This window comes from Lathyrus oleraceus, chromosome 1 (assembly GCF_024323335.1).
Source record: "Lathyrus oleraceus cultivar Zhongwan6 chromosome 1, CAAS_Psat_ZW6_1.0, whole genome shotgun sequence".
Classification (NCBI taxonomy): Eukaryota; Viridiplantae; Streptophyta; class Magnoliopsida; order Fabales; family Fabaceae; genus Lathyrus; species Lathyrus oleraceus.
The window spans coordinates 305,469,198-305,484,217 of NC_066579.1; the positions used below are offsets into that span (position 1 = coordinate 305,469,198).

A 15,020-nucleotide genomic window follows, 5' to 3' on the forward strand; every position below is an offset into this window, starting at 1 on the left:
CTCCTTGCTAATTACCTTAGTGCTAGAGATACTAGGCTTTGAGTGTCTGAAAGAGTTGTATGAAGGTGATGATGAATTAAAGGATTTATGGGCCAAGTACAGTGGAAAATATCCTTGTGCATATTTTCATATTCGAGATGACTATATTTTTAAAGAGAATCGACTATGCATTCCTTGCTTATCTTTAAGAGAGAAGTTAATTCGAGATCTGCATGGTGGTAGTCTTAGCGGTCATCTGGGTAGAAACAAGACCACTGCTATCCTGGAGAGTAGATATTATTGACCAAACTTGAGAAGGAGCGTTGGTTCTATAGTCAAGAGGTGTTATACTTGCCATGTTTCTAAAGGACAATATCAAAATACTGTTCTTTGTATGTCTTTACCTATTTCTGATGATATTTGGCAAGATTTAGCCATGGATTTTGTGTTGGGCTTGCCTTGTACACAATGAGGTGTAGATTATGTGTTCGTGATAGTAGATAAATTCTCCAAGATGACACACTTCATTACTTGTCAGAAGACTATTGATGCATCCAACATATTGAATAGAAGTTCTATAGTTCATCCTCAGACAGATGGAAAAACTAAGATATCCAATACATTTAAAGTTGCTGACATTCATGAGTATCAAGTAGATGAGACTCTTTATCAAGAAGAGATTTCTGGGTCGAGTTCTTCAGGGGTGGAGGAGACCGATGTAGAAAAGTTGACTGCGCATATCATGAAAAAATCACGCATCGGAAAGGTTCGACGGACTTTGTGCAATTTTTTGGCATCCGATATCAGAATGGTTATTATTATACCAGATCTAAAATCAACATTTTACTATTTTACGCAATTTCTATTTTATTAATGTTTTGGATTAAAAATTTATTAAAGTTTCTTTGTTTATTTATTTAAACACCTTTGACGTGGCTGTCACGATTATTTTTTAGCATAATAAAATTCAGCACTTTTTTTCCATCCGGTGGATTCCAGAATTTTATCTGGCAAGTTTTTTTTTGCTTGCAACCTGTATATTCATTCTTGGTTTTACGCTTAATCCGTAGTATTTCCGACTGTGTTAAGATAGATAAGTAAAATCTCACGAATTCACATTTTTATCTTAATATATATATATATATATATATATATATATATATATATATATATATATATATATATCAATTAAATTGGCTTAATCAATCTCAGCACTAATATTGAATCTAATATAAAAGGAGGGAGAGAGAGAGAAACTGCAGAAAAATCAAATAATGAACATTGGATTACCAAGAAAAAAACTGAATGAAAAAATAAACACATGAAGACTTAAATGGTATATACTATACTATACACTATGTTCAACTCTTATATGAGTAATGAACATTTTATTATTTGTTATAGTATAGCATAAAAAAAATTCTATACATATAGTTATACATAACAACATAATATAAACTCTGATACACATCATTCTTGTGACAACAACTGAGAAATTAAGTACTCAGCAAAAACATGTAACCAGAGAAAACAGTAAAAAAAAAAATAGTTGAGATCAACTTAGGAGAATTTTGAGATGAAAATCAGTTTCTTTGATTATCATCATGTCTTGTTGTTAAACAAATTTCAAAGCCATTCACTAACCGAGCTGACGGAAAGAAGGACATTCTATCTTCCTTCATTTGTTTCCATCTGTCATACATCATTCAATTACATTAGCTACATATAAACCAGATACATCAGTCGTTCAATGAACTATCGAAAATGTGCATAAGATGGACAAGAGAGCGAGAGAAGTACCTATAGTTTGTTACGAAGTAATGAAGAAAAAGAGCGATTTGAAGACGAGCTAACTCGGCTCCTGGACAAAATCTAGCACCTCCTCCAAAGGGTGCAAAATATGGACTAGTTCTCCAGTTTCTCTTTTCTTCATTTTCAGGTTCCATCCATCTCCAAGGATTGAAGTTTGTAGCTCCGTCGTATACCTTTTCGTCTAAATGAACCGCCGAAAGAAATGGCACCACAAAGCATCCTTTTGGAATAACAAAATCTGCTCAAAAACAGTGACCTTGTATCATTAGCTTATTATATAAAGCTGATTATAATAAGCTTTTACTCTCAAAATTTATGTACCTTGGTATTGAATGTCCTCTTTTGCTTCTCTCATTAACCAAATTGCAATGCCTCCAAGTCGAAGCGTTTCATCAATAACCTGTTATGAGATGAACTATCTCATCAAAATTGAGTTCGAGAATCAAGATAATCGGTTACGAAAAATAGTCTAATGTTAATCACTTACACATTGAGTAAACGGCATTGCTTTATAGTCCTGCCATGTAAGAAATTCTTCTCTAGAATTAGTCCTTAGAGAATCTTGTTCATCCTGTGCAAGAGAAGAAGTTGCGGAAACTAATAAGTTGTTTATCCAAACAGGACCGAAATAAGAAAAAACGATTTCGAAAATATATCTATTATGCATACCAGAAGTTCCTTCATGGCATTAGGAGATTGAGTAAGGAAATAGACTGCAAAAAGCATTGTTTTTGTGGTTGTTTCATTGCCGGCAAAGAGAAGATTGATGATGAAGTCTGCAACAGCCTCATCTGGCAAGCTATCTTCCTCTAGTAACCTTCCAAGTACACCATTATTAGTACCTTCTTTTGCCGCACCGTTTTTTCTGTAAGTCTCTATGATCTTGTTTATCTTGCTTATGATTTTATCCCTTGCCTAAGAATAAAAATTCATCAAGAACAATCTTATAAAGTTATGTATCAGTGTCAGTGTTGTATCTGTTGTCCGTGTCTCAGTGTCCGTGCTCCATAAATATATATCAGTGATTCTAAGAGTTTATTCATGGTACCTTCATAGCAGTGTGATATGAAGAGCCTGGAATGTTGATTGGAATGGATAAACAACCATCAACAAAATCAGAAAACAATTGAGCCATTTCATTGACTTGAGACTCACTCGAAACTCCTAATAGTTGATTAACCATTAAGTTTATAGCTACCTGCACAAAAACATTGATCTTAAGATTAATCATGCGCCCTCTACAAATGAAAATGTTGGAAAGTAAACGCGTCATGGGCCATTACCTTTCTGCAAACATCTTGGAGAAGAATGACTTGATTGTTGTCAAAATTGCTCAAAGTTTGGATCATAACATTTTGTATATCATTCATGAAATGGAACTTAAGCTTATCTAGGCGCATCATATTTGACGCAATCCCATGTAGCTTCCTTTGTTGATCTCCTTGAACTGTTATCACACCATTTTTACCAACCAAATCTCTAAAAGATTTTGGATAACTCGAAATGAATAACTTCCCTTCGTTTTGCATTACAAAACGGTTGAAACTCGGCTCCAACGACACCACTGCCCATTTTCCAAATAGGCTGCAAGAAAATATCTTACCATACCTACGCCAAACGAAAAGTTTTATCGGTTATAATCCGTGTTTGTCTATCGCAGATAACAGAAAATAATCGTCTGTTTAAATTCCGCTACACATAACACATAAGTGCTATAGCGCGATTATAACCATTATTTGACAATATTTTGTACTAAATAGAGTATCATCAGAGAAAAAAGTTGTGACATACTATACCTTTGCGCCATTTCTTCAACGAACCGAGGAGGATGAGAACTTGCAACAGCATTGTACCAATTGATACTGTCACCAATCAAAGGCCAGCCTCTCCTTCCGGGCGGTAATCTGCATAAACTCTTCTCTCCTTTCCTTTTCTTGATTTGAATTAGTCTTGCAAATAATGCAGTCACCAATATCACAATGATCATAACCAACCATGTTTCTGATATGGTTTCTCTCATTTTCTGTTTAAAATAAAATAGAGAAAAAAAGATAGTCACAACTCTACCATGATGAGAAATAAATACATTTATAGTTAGATAGACAACATGGTAATCACTTTTTCAATTCAAATGTGAACTTATTATTATAAAAATGAAAGAACAAAAAATGTAACTGGTGAACATGCTTAGTTGACCTTATATGAAGATCTAGTAGGGCCATGTTAAGTTACTATTGTACATGAATAAGTCATTCTCAGAATCTATTTTTTTTTATAAAACTAGTAATTTGAACACATAATAGAGAGAAAATTAAATAAATAATTAAGTTGTAGCAAGATCACAAGCTAGCATATTCCTATTTTTTTGAGTTAAATATGAAATCTAAAGATAATCACATATCTAAGACTTGCATAATCAAAAGATTTTCTGACATTTTCATAATCTCAGAAACAAAAGTCTCAAATCCTAACAACTAAATGATAGATAGTATGAATCTTTCTGATGTGTGAAACACTTAAAAAAGAAAATAGAGCAAAAGGTGTCTATAGTCACCTTATGATTCAGTTGATGAGTGTGTTTAGTCCTTAGAAGCTTATAGCTAGACTTGGAGAGAGGTGTACAAAGAGAAGGAGATTAGTTGAAGAAGCTGTTTTTTTGTAATGAATTTGTTGTAATATGAATATATATATAAGGAAAAGGGTGTGTTAAATTGGTCCAAAATGGCACTTTTTTAGAGTCTATATTGATATTTTAGAAGTTAAATTTCTTGAGCATAAAATATGGTGTGTAATCATCAAGTAGTAGAGGTTGTCATAAAGAAAAGTTAGCTAGAGTTTGACTTGTCCATTTTACGTTATATAGTTATGTGGCAACTGGCAATGAATTGAACAATTTGTCATATTAAGTGATGGACACATAGTTTTGTAATTAATTTTATTTTTACGTTATATAGTTATGTGGCAATTGGCAATGAATTCAACAATTTGTCTTGTTATATTTATCTTCTAAAATATTTTTTTTTCTAAATTAGTCATTTCAAATATACATCAAATTTTACCAAATTTTCCTACTCACAGGATATCGGAAAAAACCTAAGTATCACGTTGGTTAAAGATAAAGTCCACACAGAATTTATAGAGTGATACTCTTCATTTTATAAATCAATTTTATAAATAAGAGTTAATCGAAACTTCAATGAGAATTTTTTAATGCACCTTATATATTATTGAGGCACCATATGAAAATATTAAAATATTTTTAGGTCTCGAAGATGCATCTCCGGACGCATCCTCAGTTCATAGAATCCTGACTTAAAGTTAAAATACTCTGGAGATGCATCTTCAAACTTATTTCGAAGATGCATCTCCGGAAGGTATTGGAGTTTAAATCGCGTCAGAACCCTTCTACTTCTTCATTTCTAAAAAAACTCAATTTACTAAATTCTCTAAAAAAAATTCATCAACCAAGTTCAAAATCAAACAACAAAGTTCAAAGGTTCTTCGATCAACATCAAGTACATCATCCAACACTGAAGTAAAGTCTAAATTTAAAAGCTTTTGATGTTTTGATAAGTTTTTTGAGATTTTGTGTAAATGAGTAAAAATGAAGATTTAGATAAGAAATAAGTAGAAATTGCATGAACGGTAGTTTATTGTTGAGTGTAGGGTTAGAGTGTCGGGTTTTTGTTATCGTCTCCACAGGGATTGTGAGATATCGCCACCGTTCGACAGTTGTTAAGTTCTTAACTCGTAGTAACAAGGGGGTTTTTGGTTTTAGGTCACGGTAGCTTGCATAAAAAGTAAGAAATTGCGGTAAAAGTTTTGGTTTTTCGATATGAGAAAGATTGTCAAAGTTAGGGTTCGACGATCACTTTGCATGCATATGTTCGATCAACAAAACTCATAAACTCCTTTAGATGATAAACTATTTCGCAAAGTCCTCCCAATGTGTTTATCTCTAACACACATTGTGGGTTTTCCCATTTTGATCCATTGTTGATCTCTCACACAATCTATCAAAATGACAACTTTTTGGTTCAACTTTATGGTGAACAAAATCATTCATTACTATCTCTAGCTAACAAACAAGATTGGATGAAAACCTAGGTAAAGAGTTGGAAAACATCTCTCGATCATAAACCAATACAAAGAGTTATCAATAAAACAAAGTTTTCACCATACATTCATCATCAAAGAGTTTACAAATGAAGATCATCCCATATACATACAAAGCTTATGATCATCTACATCTAACCTTGGCAAAATGAAAGACTTAGCTACTCATTTTCATGGTAGCTTGGTCAACAAGTTTCGGTTGAAGGTTGATCAACATCTGAGTCGAAGAATCGAGATTGGATGGGAATCCACCTTCTTTTTGTAGAATATTGTTAAGAGATGAAGAAAATATGAGAAAAATGGGTTTCTAGGTTACAAAATATGATCCCAAGAAATGCTGAAAAATATCTAAGTCTAAAGTTGTGTCCTTTCCAAAAAGTAGCCCCTGCTACTTATAGTACTGGTTCCTGAGCTGTCATGCTCGCTAGGCGAGCAGAATGGTTCTCCTAGCGAGCCCCAAAATAAGCCACCTGAGGCACCTGCGCCCAGAGAAATATCTAAGTCCAGAATGCATACGTTCGCTAGGCGAAGAATCCTTCGCTAGGCGAAGCCCACGCTTCCTCCTTCGCTCCAGCGAGTTTTGATGTTTTGCTACTGGAATTGCTCGTTGGGAGCTCGCTAGTGGCTTGCCTAGCGAGTAAGTGCTAGCTATGGATTTGTCCAAGTCTGGGAGTGTTCGCTACATCCTTCGCCACAGCGAGTTTGATCATTTTGCTACTGTAAAATTCTGGGAATGTTCGCTGGCAGCTCGCTGGGTGCTCGCCTAGCGAGCACTTCGCTACATCACTCGCCTAGCGAGCATGCTGATGAATGCTTCCTTTCTTGGTTCCTTTGCCAACTTTCTTGTGTCTTTGTTTTCTACTCTTTCATGCCTAATTTCTGCACAATAACACACAAATTAAGGGTACCAAGATCATTTCACATTGTATTGCAAATCATCAAAAGCAAGGGCGGTTTCGAACACTTTTTCTACAAAAAGGAGTGAAAGATGCCCATATTTGATAGCTCAAATAAGCACTTTTGGGCATCTAACAACTCTCCCCAACTAGATTCTTGCTTGCCCTCAAGCAAAGTATGCCTCTTGAAGGACAAGAGGATTTGCTTAAAGAAAAAGATTTCTCCGATTTTGGATAAAACGGCTTAAACACAAGAGAATCAACTAGACACAAGTTCCCAATGGTTAGAATAACATAATGCGCAAGAACTAAAACTTTATAGCAATGCAAAACATGTAACAATCCACAACAATGTTATCCTGAATGAATCACCCTATCTCTCCTCTTCGAATAAGGATTGAAGAAATTACGCGTTTGCAACCGCGGGGACAATTTCACTCTCCAACAAACAATGCAGAAATCAATTCAATTCATACAATGTCTAACAATTATAAATGGAAATGCGGAAGCACGAAGATCACTAAGGTCTTTTTCGATTGTAGCTTGGTTAGGTTTACAAACAAGGGTCATATCTAAGGCCATTGAAAACGAACTTGCCGATGCAAAAGAGACATTCAATGTACAAGCTATTCACACATCTCAACTTCGTTCCACTTGTTTCTCATTTGAAACCTTCACAACTCTTATGTCACAACTCAATTTTGTTTTTCATTATTTTTCTTCCAAGCAAGCATTCATTTTCATTTTCTCTATATATTTTTTTTCTTTTCACATCGTATTCACAAAACAATGTTTCTCTTTTCTATATATATTTTTTTCAATGCTTGCTCGGTTTTTCAAGAGTTGTGGCACTTACCAATTCTCATTTTCGTTCTCCCCAACTTATCTTTTACTCATCCTAAGTGAATGCTCTTGACTTTTTACGGCAAAAGAACAATTATCAAAAATTTCTGGGTTTCAAGAAAAAAGATTTTTGACATCTCGCTTTATTTCGAGCTGAGATTCAACTGTTTAAGCTCAAAGGGGTTAACGAATACTCTCTCTGCTCACGGGTAAGTTGTATTTGGAATTGGTTGTGCTCGAAAGAAAACAAGCGCCTTGATCATTTCTAATTGCTTCCACAAATTCATAATAATAAAAGACAAAGCATGAATCAAATGAATCAATAAAGTTTATTAGAATCCAGCATTTTAGTGTACAATGGAGGTTTCCTCACAATTTGTGGTTTTAAGTCCTAGATGAATCATTCATTCAATTATGTTGCAAAAAGAACAATATTCAATTACGAAAAGAGTAAAGTTCTTAATGCATTCTAAAATTCTAACCGGAGGTAACCATGTACCTTAGCATTATTCGCTTGTTTATTTTTATCATTGCCATCCAAGCTCAGATGCACCTTCATTGGATACTTCTTTGAGGAGCAACCAATCTAGAAGGTTTGACCCTCAAGCAACCAAAAATTTATTAAAACAAAAGAAATTTAAACAAACACAATAATTTAAAACATAAATAATAACCATTACTTCAAAATGTTGAAAATGTGCGTGGGGGACAAAACACTCCAAAAGTACATAACCAAATATAAAAAAAGTACAAGAAAATAAAACATAACATAAATAAAAACTTAGTCCTCATAGGACTCAGAACTCTCATCACTACCGGCCTCAGAACCGGAACCATCCTCATTATCACCATCATCATCATCAACACCACCAGAAATATCAGCACCAGATGCACCAGCACCCGCCCCCTCTCCGAAAACAGGCCTGTCCACAGGCCAGCTAGCGTGCTGCAAGAACTGCTCACGCGTCATCATTGGATGCTCTCCGGAAGGGTCACGTACCTGCAACTGTAACAACTGCATAGAATCGTGAATATCAATCATGGCGCGCTGAGTCACCGCCATCCAATCCCAATTATAGTTGCAGACAACCTGCTGGAAAGGATCAAATCCCTGAGCAAAAGCACCAGGACCATCAGAAGCCCCGGTATCATCAGCAGCTGCACTACTCCTGAAGTTCTTTGGCTTGCAATACTTGGCCACATATCTATCGTCGATAGTCGACAGAATCCTCACTTGGCTGTGGGAGGGTAGCTTCACCCTCGACTGTTGGCACAAAGCCATGATGAGACATGAGAAAGCAAGGGGGTAGTTAACTCGTGCCCCCGACTTCAGCCCGCTCTCCACCACGGACTTCATCTCTAAAGCAATGATTCTCGCCACATCGATCTGAATATTAGTGAGAATGCAGTGGACCAAGTGTGCCACTGTGATCGGCACGGTTGATGTGTGAGACTTGGGTTTAATATTGGTCAGAACCAGCATTAGGATCAGTTGAGCCAAGGGAATCATGTCCTCCCTATGGTACCTCATAGGAACCCCAGATGGGTTCATCTCAACTGATTTCCCCTCAAATAACAGGGCTGCAGAAATAGAGTCGGTATCTCTATGGAGCCTCAAATCACGGTGGTATGTGTCCCTCTCATTAGCTCCCAGATGGAGCGGTTCACCCAGCACACGGTTGATTGCATCCCGATCGAAAGCAACCTGACGGCCAGACACTCTTGTGGTCCAAGTGAACGGCTCGTCGTCGTTAGGAAGTGCGTTCGCGTAGAACTCACGCATTATCTCGATGTCATAGCTCTCGAGTGGAGAGATCAACCGGTCCCATTTCTTGCTATGTATCAACCCAACAAATGTCCGATAGTCGCCTTCGGGGTTGATCATAAACCTTTTCTCTGGAAATTTTTTTCTTTTTTCCAAAGCCACATAGTGAGCGACTTGCTTTGCCCCGACGAATTTGTCAGTGTCAAACTGAATGGGCACAGTACGGGAGGTGTTCCCGACCTTTCTCTTTTTCGAAGCGCTCAACCTGGATGCCATCTGTAAAGTCATAGAAAAGAAACATCACAACCACAAAACAGATTAGAGAGCAAAACAGAAAAACCAACTACTGTCATGGTCGCTACTGCTTCGCCTAGCGAGGACCTAGCGAAGCTTCGCTACAGGTTCGCCTAGCGAAGTGGCAGCGAATGCTCGCCACTGATTCGCCTAGCGAAGATGCTAGCGAATGTTTACGGGTTCTGAGTTCTCCATTGTTTAACAACCAAATTCAGAAAACCCTAAGTTTAATGGTACCCATTTCAGAAACTAAGTGATTTATCATGCAAGGCATTGTTCTAAACATTCATGCAAATCTAAACCCACATGCAAAACCTAATGATAGCCACTCTCCCAAATTCACCCTAAATGTCTCATACTTCAGAAATTTCAACTTGACAACATAAAGTAAATGAGATAGGACAAACCTGATGGAGAGATCGTTTGAATTTGGAATGCAACGGTGGTTAGGGTTTGCAATGTAACAGTTGGGGTTTGTGTGAGATGGAAAGTGAGAGAGTGATTGTGAGTTCGTGAGGTTCAGACTACAACACTTAAAAATGGTTTTTTGGGCCCAAATGAGTGGCCTGCTGAAAATTAAATGGGTTTCTGCCACGCAGCGCTCGCTACTGCTTCGCCTAGCGAGCAGCTAGCGAATCAGTTCGCTACTGCCTTCGCCTAGCGAGCAGCTAGCGAGCATGACAGCATTTTGTTTTTTTCAAAACAGCATGCAAAGCACATCTCAGCAAGTTTCCAACAATTTGAACACCAATTCCACACAACAGAAAGCTGTAAATACTTACAATGTTGGGGTGCCTCCCAACAAGCGCTTGTTTAACGTCGGATAAGCTCGACGGTTCGAGATGCTCACAGAGGAGCATCCAAGGAGATAGCACAGCTCTTGCGATCCACAAGACCGCCAAGATACACCTTCAAACGCTGGCCATTAACCGTCCAACTCTCTTTCTCTTCCAAGTCCTCAATGACAATAACTCCATATTCTTTGACTTGTTTGACACGAAATGGCCCAGACCATTTAGATTTCAATTTTCCGGGGAATAGCTTCAACCTGGAATTGAAAAATAGGACCAATTGTCCGGGTACAATTCCTTCTTCCGAAGCTTTTTGTCATGATACTTTTTTACCTTTTCTTTGTACAACCAACTCGAGTGATATGCGGCATTGCGCATTTCTTCCAACTCAAGCAATTGCACTTTCCTTTTTTCACCGGCCAAATCCTTATCAAAGTTTAATAATTTAAGAGCCCACAAAGCTTTGTGCTCAAATTCAACCGGCAAATGGCAAGTTTTACCAAACACCAATTGAAAAGGAGTTAGCCCAATTGGAGCTTTAAAAGCGGTACGGTATGCCCATAACGCTTCATCCAATTTTTGTGACCACTCTTTTTTCGAATTTGACATGGTTTTTTCAAGAATTCTCTTAATCTCACGATTAGAGACTTCGGCTTGACCATTTGCTTGTGGGTGATACGGAGTCGCCACTCTATGTGATACACCGTAATGTTTTAAAACGTTTTCTAACGGTGCATTACAAAAGTGTGACCCTCCGTCACTAATCAACACACGGGGGGTTCCAAAACGGGAAAATATGTTTTTCTTCAAAAAATTTATTACCGTTTTAGCATCCGCCCGAGGTGAGGCAATCGCCTCAACCCACTTAGAAACGTAGTCAACCGCCACAAGCATATATTCATTTCCATAAGAGGGTGGGAATGGTCCAACAAAATCGATACCCCAACAATCGAATACTTCAACCTCTTGGATGTTTTGGAGAGGCATCTCGTCTCTCTTACCAATCCCACCACTTCTTTGGCAACTATCACAACTTTGCGCATGGGCATGTGCGTCTTTGAAAATAGTAGGCCAATAAAATCCTGACTGAAGGACTTTAGTGGCCGTTCTTACCCCATTATAGTGTCCGCCGTAAGGCGAGTTGTGACAATGCCAAAGAATGCTTTGCGCTTCTTCGCCAGTAACGCACCTCCTCAAAAGGTTATCACCACCCAACTTAAACAAGTATGGGTCATCCCATACATAGTACTTGGCATCCGAGAGAAATTTCCATTTTTGGTTCGAAGTTAGGTCGGGAGGCACCAAACCACTAGCCTTGTGGTTCGCAAAGTCCGCAAACCACGGCCTAACTTGAATTTTGAAAAGTTTTTCATCAGGAAACTCTTCCCGGATTTCCTTCTCGGAAGCGGTAACCTCCACATTAACTAAGGGAGATAAATGATCCGCCACCAAATTTTCCGATCCTTTCTTGTCTTTGATTTCAACATCAAATTCTTGCAACAAGAGGATCCAACGGATGAGCCTTTGCTTCGAGTTCGGTTTGGTGAGCAAATATTTAATCGCCGAGTGGTCGGTATACACTACAACCTTGGACCCAATAAGATAGGACCTAAACTTTTCAAGCGCATACACTATCGCAAGTAATTCTTTTTCAGTGGTGGCATAGTTAACTTGAGCCTTATTAAGAACTTCACTTGCGTAGTGTATCGCATGAAATTTTTTCTCTTTTCTTTGGCCTAATACCGCTCCGATTGCATAATCGCTCGCATCACACATGAGCTCAAAATTTAAATTCCAATTTTGAGCGACTATAATTGGAGCGGTAACCAATTTTTCCTTTAAAATTTCAAAAGCTTGTAAACACTCATCAGTTAAAAGAAATACCTGATCCTTAGCTAGCAAGTTACTCAAAGGCCTAGCTACCTTTGAGAAGTCTTTGATAAAGCGCCGATAAAAACCGACATGCCCCAGAAAGCTTCGGATTCCCTTCACATTCACCGGAGGAGGCAACTTTTCAATCACTTCAACTTTAGCACGATCAACTTCAAGCCCTCTTGAAGAGACTTTATGGCCAAGCACAATCCCCTCGGTCACCATGAAGTGGCACTTCTCCCAATTAAGAACAAGATTTGTCTTCACACATCTTTCAAGAACCGTTTCCAAGTTTGCCAAGCATAGACTAAAGGAACCACCGAATACTGAGAAGTCATCCCTAAAGACTTCCATTGTTTTCTCGATAAGGTCGGCAAAAATAGCTTGCACACATCTTTGGAAAGTCGCCGGTGCATTGCACAACCCAGAGGGCATTTTTCGGTATGCGAAAATTCCAAAAGGACATGTGAAAGCCGTCTTTTCATGATCGGCCGGGTCAACTACAATTTGGTTATACCCGGAATAGTCATCTAAGAAACAATAGTATTGTTGCCCCGAAAGTCTTTCTAGCATTTGATCCATGAACGGGAGTGGAAAATGATCTTTTCTAGTTGCGGTATTCAACCGCCTATAATCAATGCACATACGCCACCCCGTTGCCACTTTTGTCGGGATCAACTCATCCTTTTCATTTCGAATCACGGTAATGCCACCTTTTTTCGGAACCACATGTATAGGACTAACCCATGGGCTATCCGAAATCGGGTAGATCATTCCCGCATCCAACAACTTAACAACCTCCTTTCTAACAACTTCTTTCATAGTAGGATTTAAGCGGCGTTGCGGTTGAGCTACCGGCTTAAAGTCCTCTTCCATTAAGATCTTATGCATGCAATAGGAAGGACTAATTCCTTTGAGATCGGAAAGAGTCCAACCCATGGCTTCTTGATTCTTTTTCAAAACATTGATCAAACGGGCTTCTTCATTCTTTGTCAAAAGATTGCTTATGATAACCGGCTTTGCTTCGGTCTCGTCGAGGAATGCATACTTCAAAGTAGAAGGTAACATTTTCAATTCAATCGGCGATTTTTCTTCATCAACCTCCTTCTTCAAGTCTTCCTCCTCAACTTCCCACGGATGCAACTCTTCTAGACTATCCAGTTCCCTTAGGCATTCTTCAAGAGCTTGCTCTTCTTCAATTGTGAAAACGTCAAAGGAGTCATCAAGAGCTAACTCCATAGGAGATATCTCATGAATATGTTTAGAAACCTCAAAAGTTGCCTCTTCGATCACATCAATGCGAAAGCTATCACTTCTATCCTTTGAATGCTTCATGGCTTTGAATAGATCAAAAGTAACTTCTTCATTTTGGACCCTTACTTTCATCAAACCGTCGTCAACGTCAATCATCATGCGTGCGGTTTTCATGAACGGTTGGCCAAGAATGAGCGGAGCATCGTCATCCTCTTCCATATCAATCACAATGAAATCAACCGGAAAGAAGAATTTGTCAACTTTGACCAATACATCTTGAGCTAACCCATGAGGATGGGTAGTCGACTTATCGGCCAATTGCAAAGTCATCCGGATGGACTTCATTTCAATGTTGCCAAGCCTCTTTACAATAGAAAATGGTATTAAATTAATGCTTGACCCCAAATCAATTAGCCCTTTTCCGGCATAGACATCACCAATTTTAACCGGCAAAGTAACTCGTCCCGGGTCAACCTCTTTTTTCGGAAGCGTCCGTTGAATGATTGCACTACAACTAGCATCTAGGACAGTTGTCTCCGGTTCCGTGTACCTCCGCTTTTTAGTAAGTATGTCTTTCATGAATTTTGCATACTTAGGCATTTGCTCCAATGCTTTGGAAAACGGAATGTTCACTTGAAGTTGTTTGAATATATCCATGAACCGGGCGTAATACCGTTCATTCTCCCTCTTAGATGGAGCATGCGGATACGGGAGGTTTTGGATTGGAGTAGCGCTCACTACCTCCTTTCCTTTAGCAACTCTAGAATTCCTCTCTCTTTTCTTTTTCACTCCCTCCACCATCACTTCATCATTCTTATTTTTTTCGACTTCCACACTTTCTTTATTTTCTACTTCACCATTTTTTTCATTCTTTTCAACTTCTTCCTCACTCCACTCTCCAACTTCACCATCAATACTATCCTCTATTATTTTCTCCTCATCTTTTTTCTCATCCACTCTTTTTTCACTCCCGTCTCTTTTTTCACTCTCACTAATCAACTCCCTTCCACTTCTCGTCGTTATCGCTTTACAATGCTCTTTTGGATTCGTTTGCGTGTTCGTCGAAAAAGATGGTCCGGGTTGTTGTTCCGTTAGTTGTTTAGCAAGTTGACCGACTTGAGTTTCGAGATTTTTGATTGCCGCATCGTTGCTCTTTTGATTAGCCATCGACAATTGCATAAATTGTGTCAATGTCTCTTCTAACTTTGAAGTCACGACCGGCGGTTGTTGAGGTTGGTAAGGATTTTGGGGAGGATTTTGACGGCTAGAAGTACCACCCCCATAACCTTGGTTATGGTAATAGTTAGCCCTTGGTTGGAACCCTTGATTCCCTTGAAAGTGTTATTGTTGATTTTGAGGATGTGGTTGATACGGTTGTTGTTGTTGTTGCCTCGGTTG

The 15,020-nt window shown here is 38.3% G+C and overlaps 1 protein-coding gene across 1 annotated transcript; it reads right to left on the minus strand.

Annotated features, from left to right (window-relative positions):
• Window positions 1-1,460: 1,460 nt before the first annotated feature.
• Window positions 1,461-4,473, minus strand: LOC127132030 (cytochrome P450 720B2). Its single transcript, XM_051060901.1, has 9 exons — window positions 4,346-4,473; window positions 3,588-3,814; window positions 3,075-3,399; window positions 2,840-2,989; window positions 2,461-2,706; window positions 2,279-2,362; window positions 2,113-2,191; window positions 1,780-2,029; window positions 1,461-1,671 (listed from the first exon to the last, which is right to left on the minus strand). Exons 2-9 carry the CDS (start codon window positions 3,809-3,811, stop codon window positions 1,563-1,565), a joined length of 1,467 nt encoding a protein of 488 aa, XP_050916858.1. The 5' UTR covers window positions 3,812-3,814; window positions 4,346-4,473; the 3' UTR covers window positions 1,461-1,562.
• Between the last annotated feature and the right edge of the window lie 10,547 nt (window positions 4,474-15,020).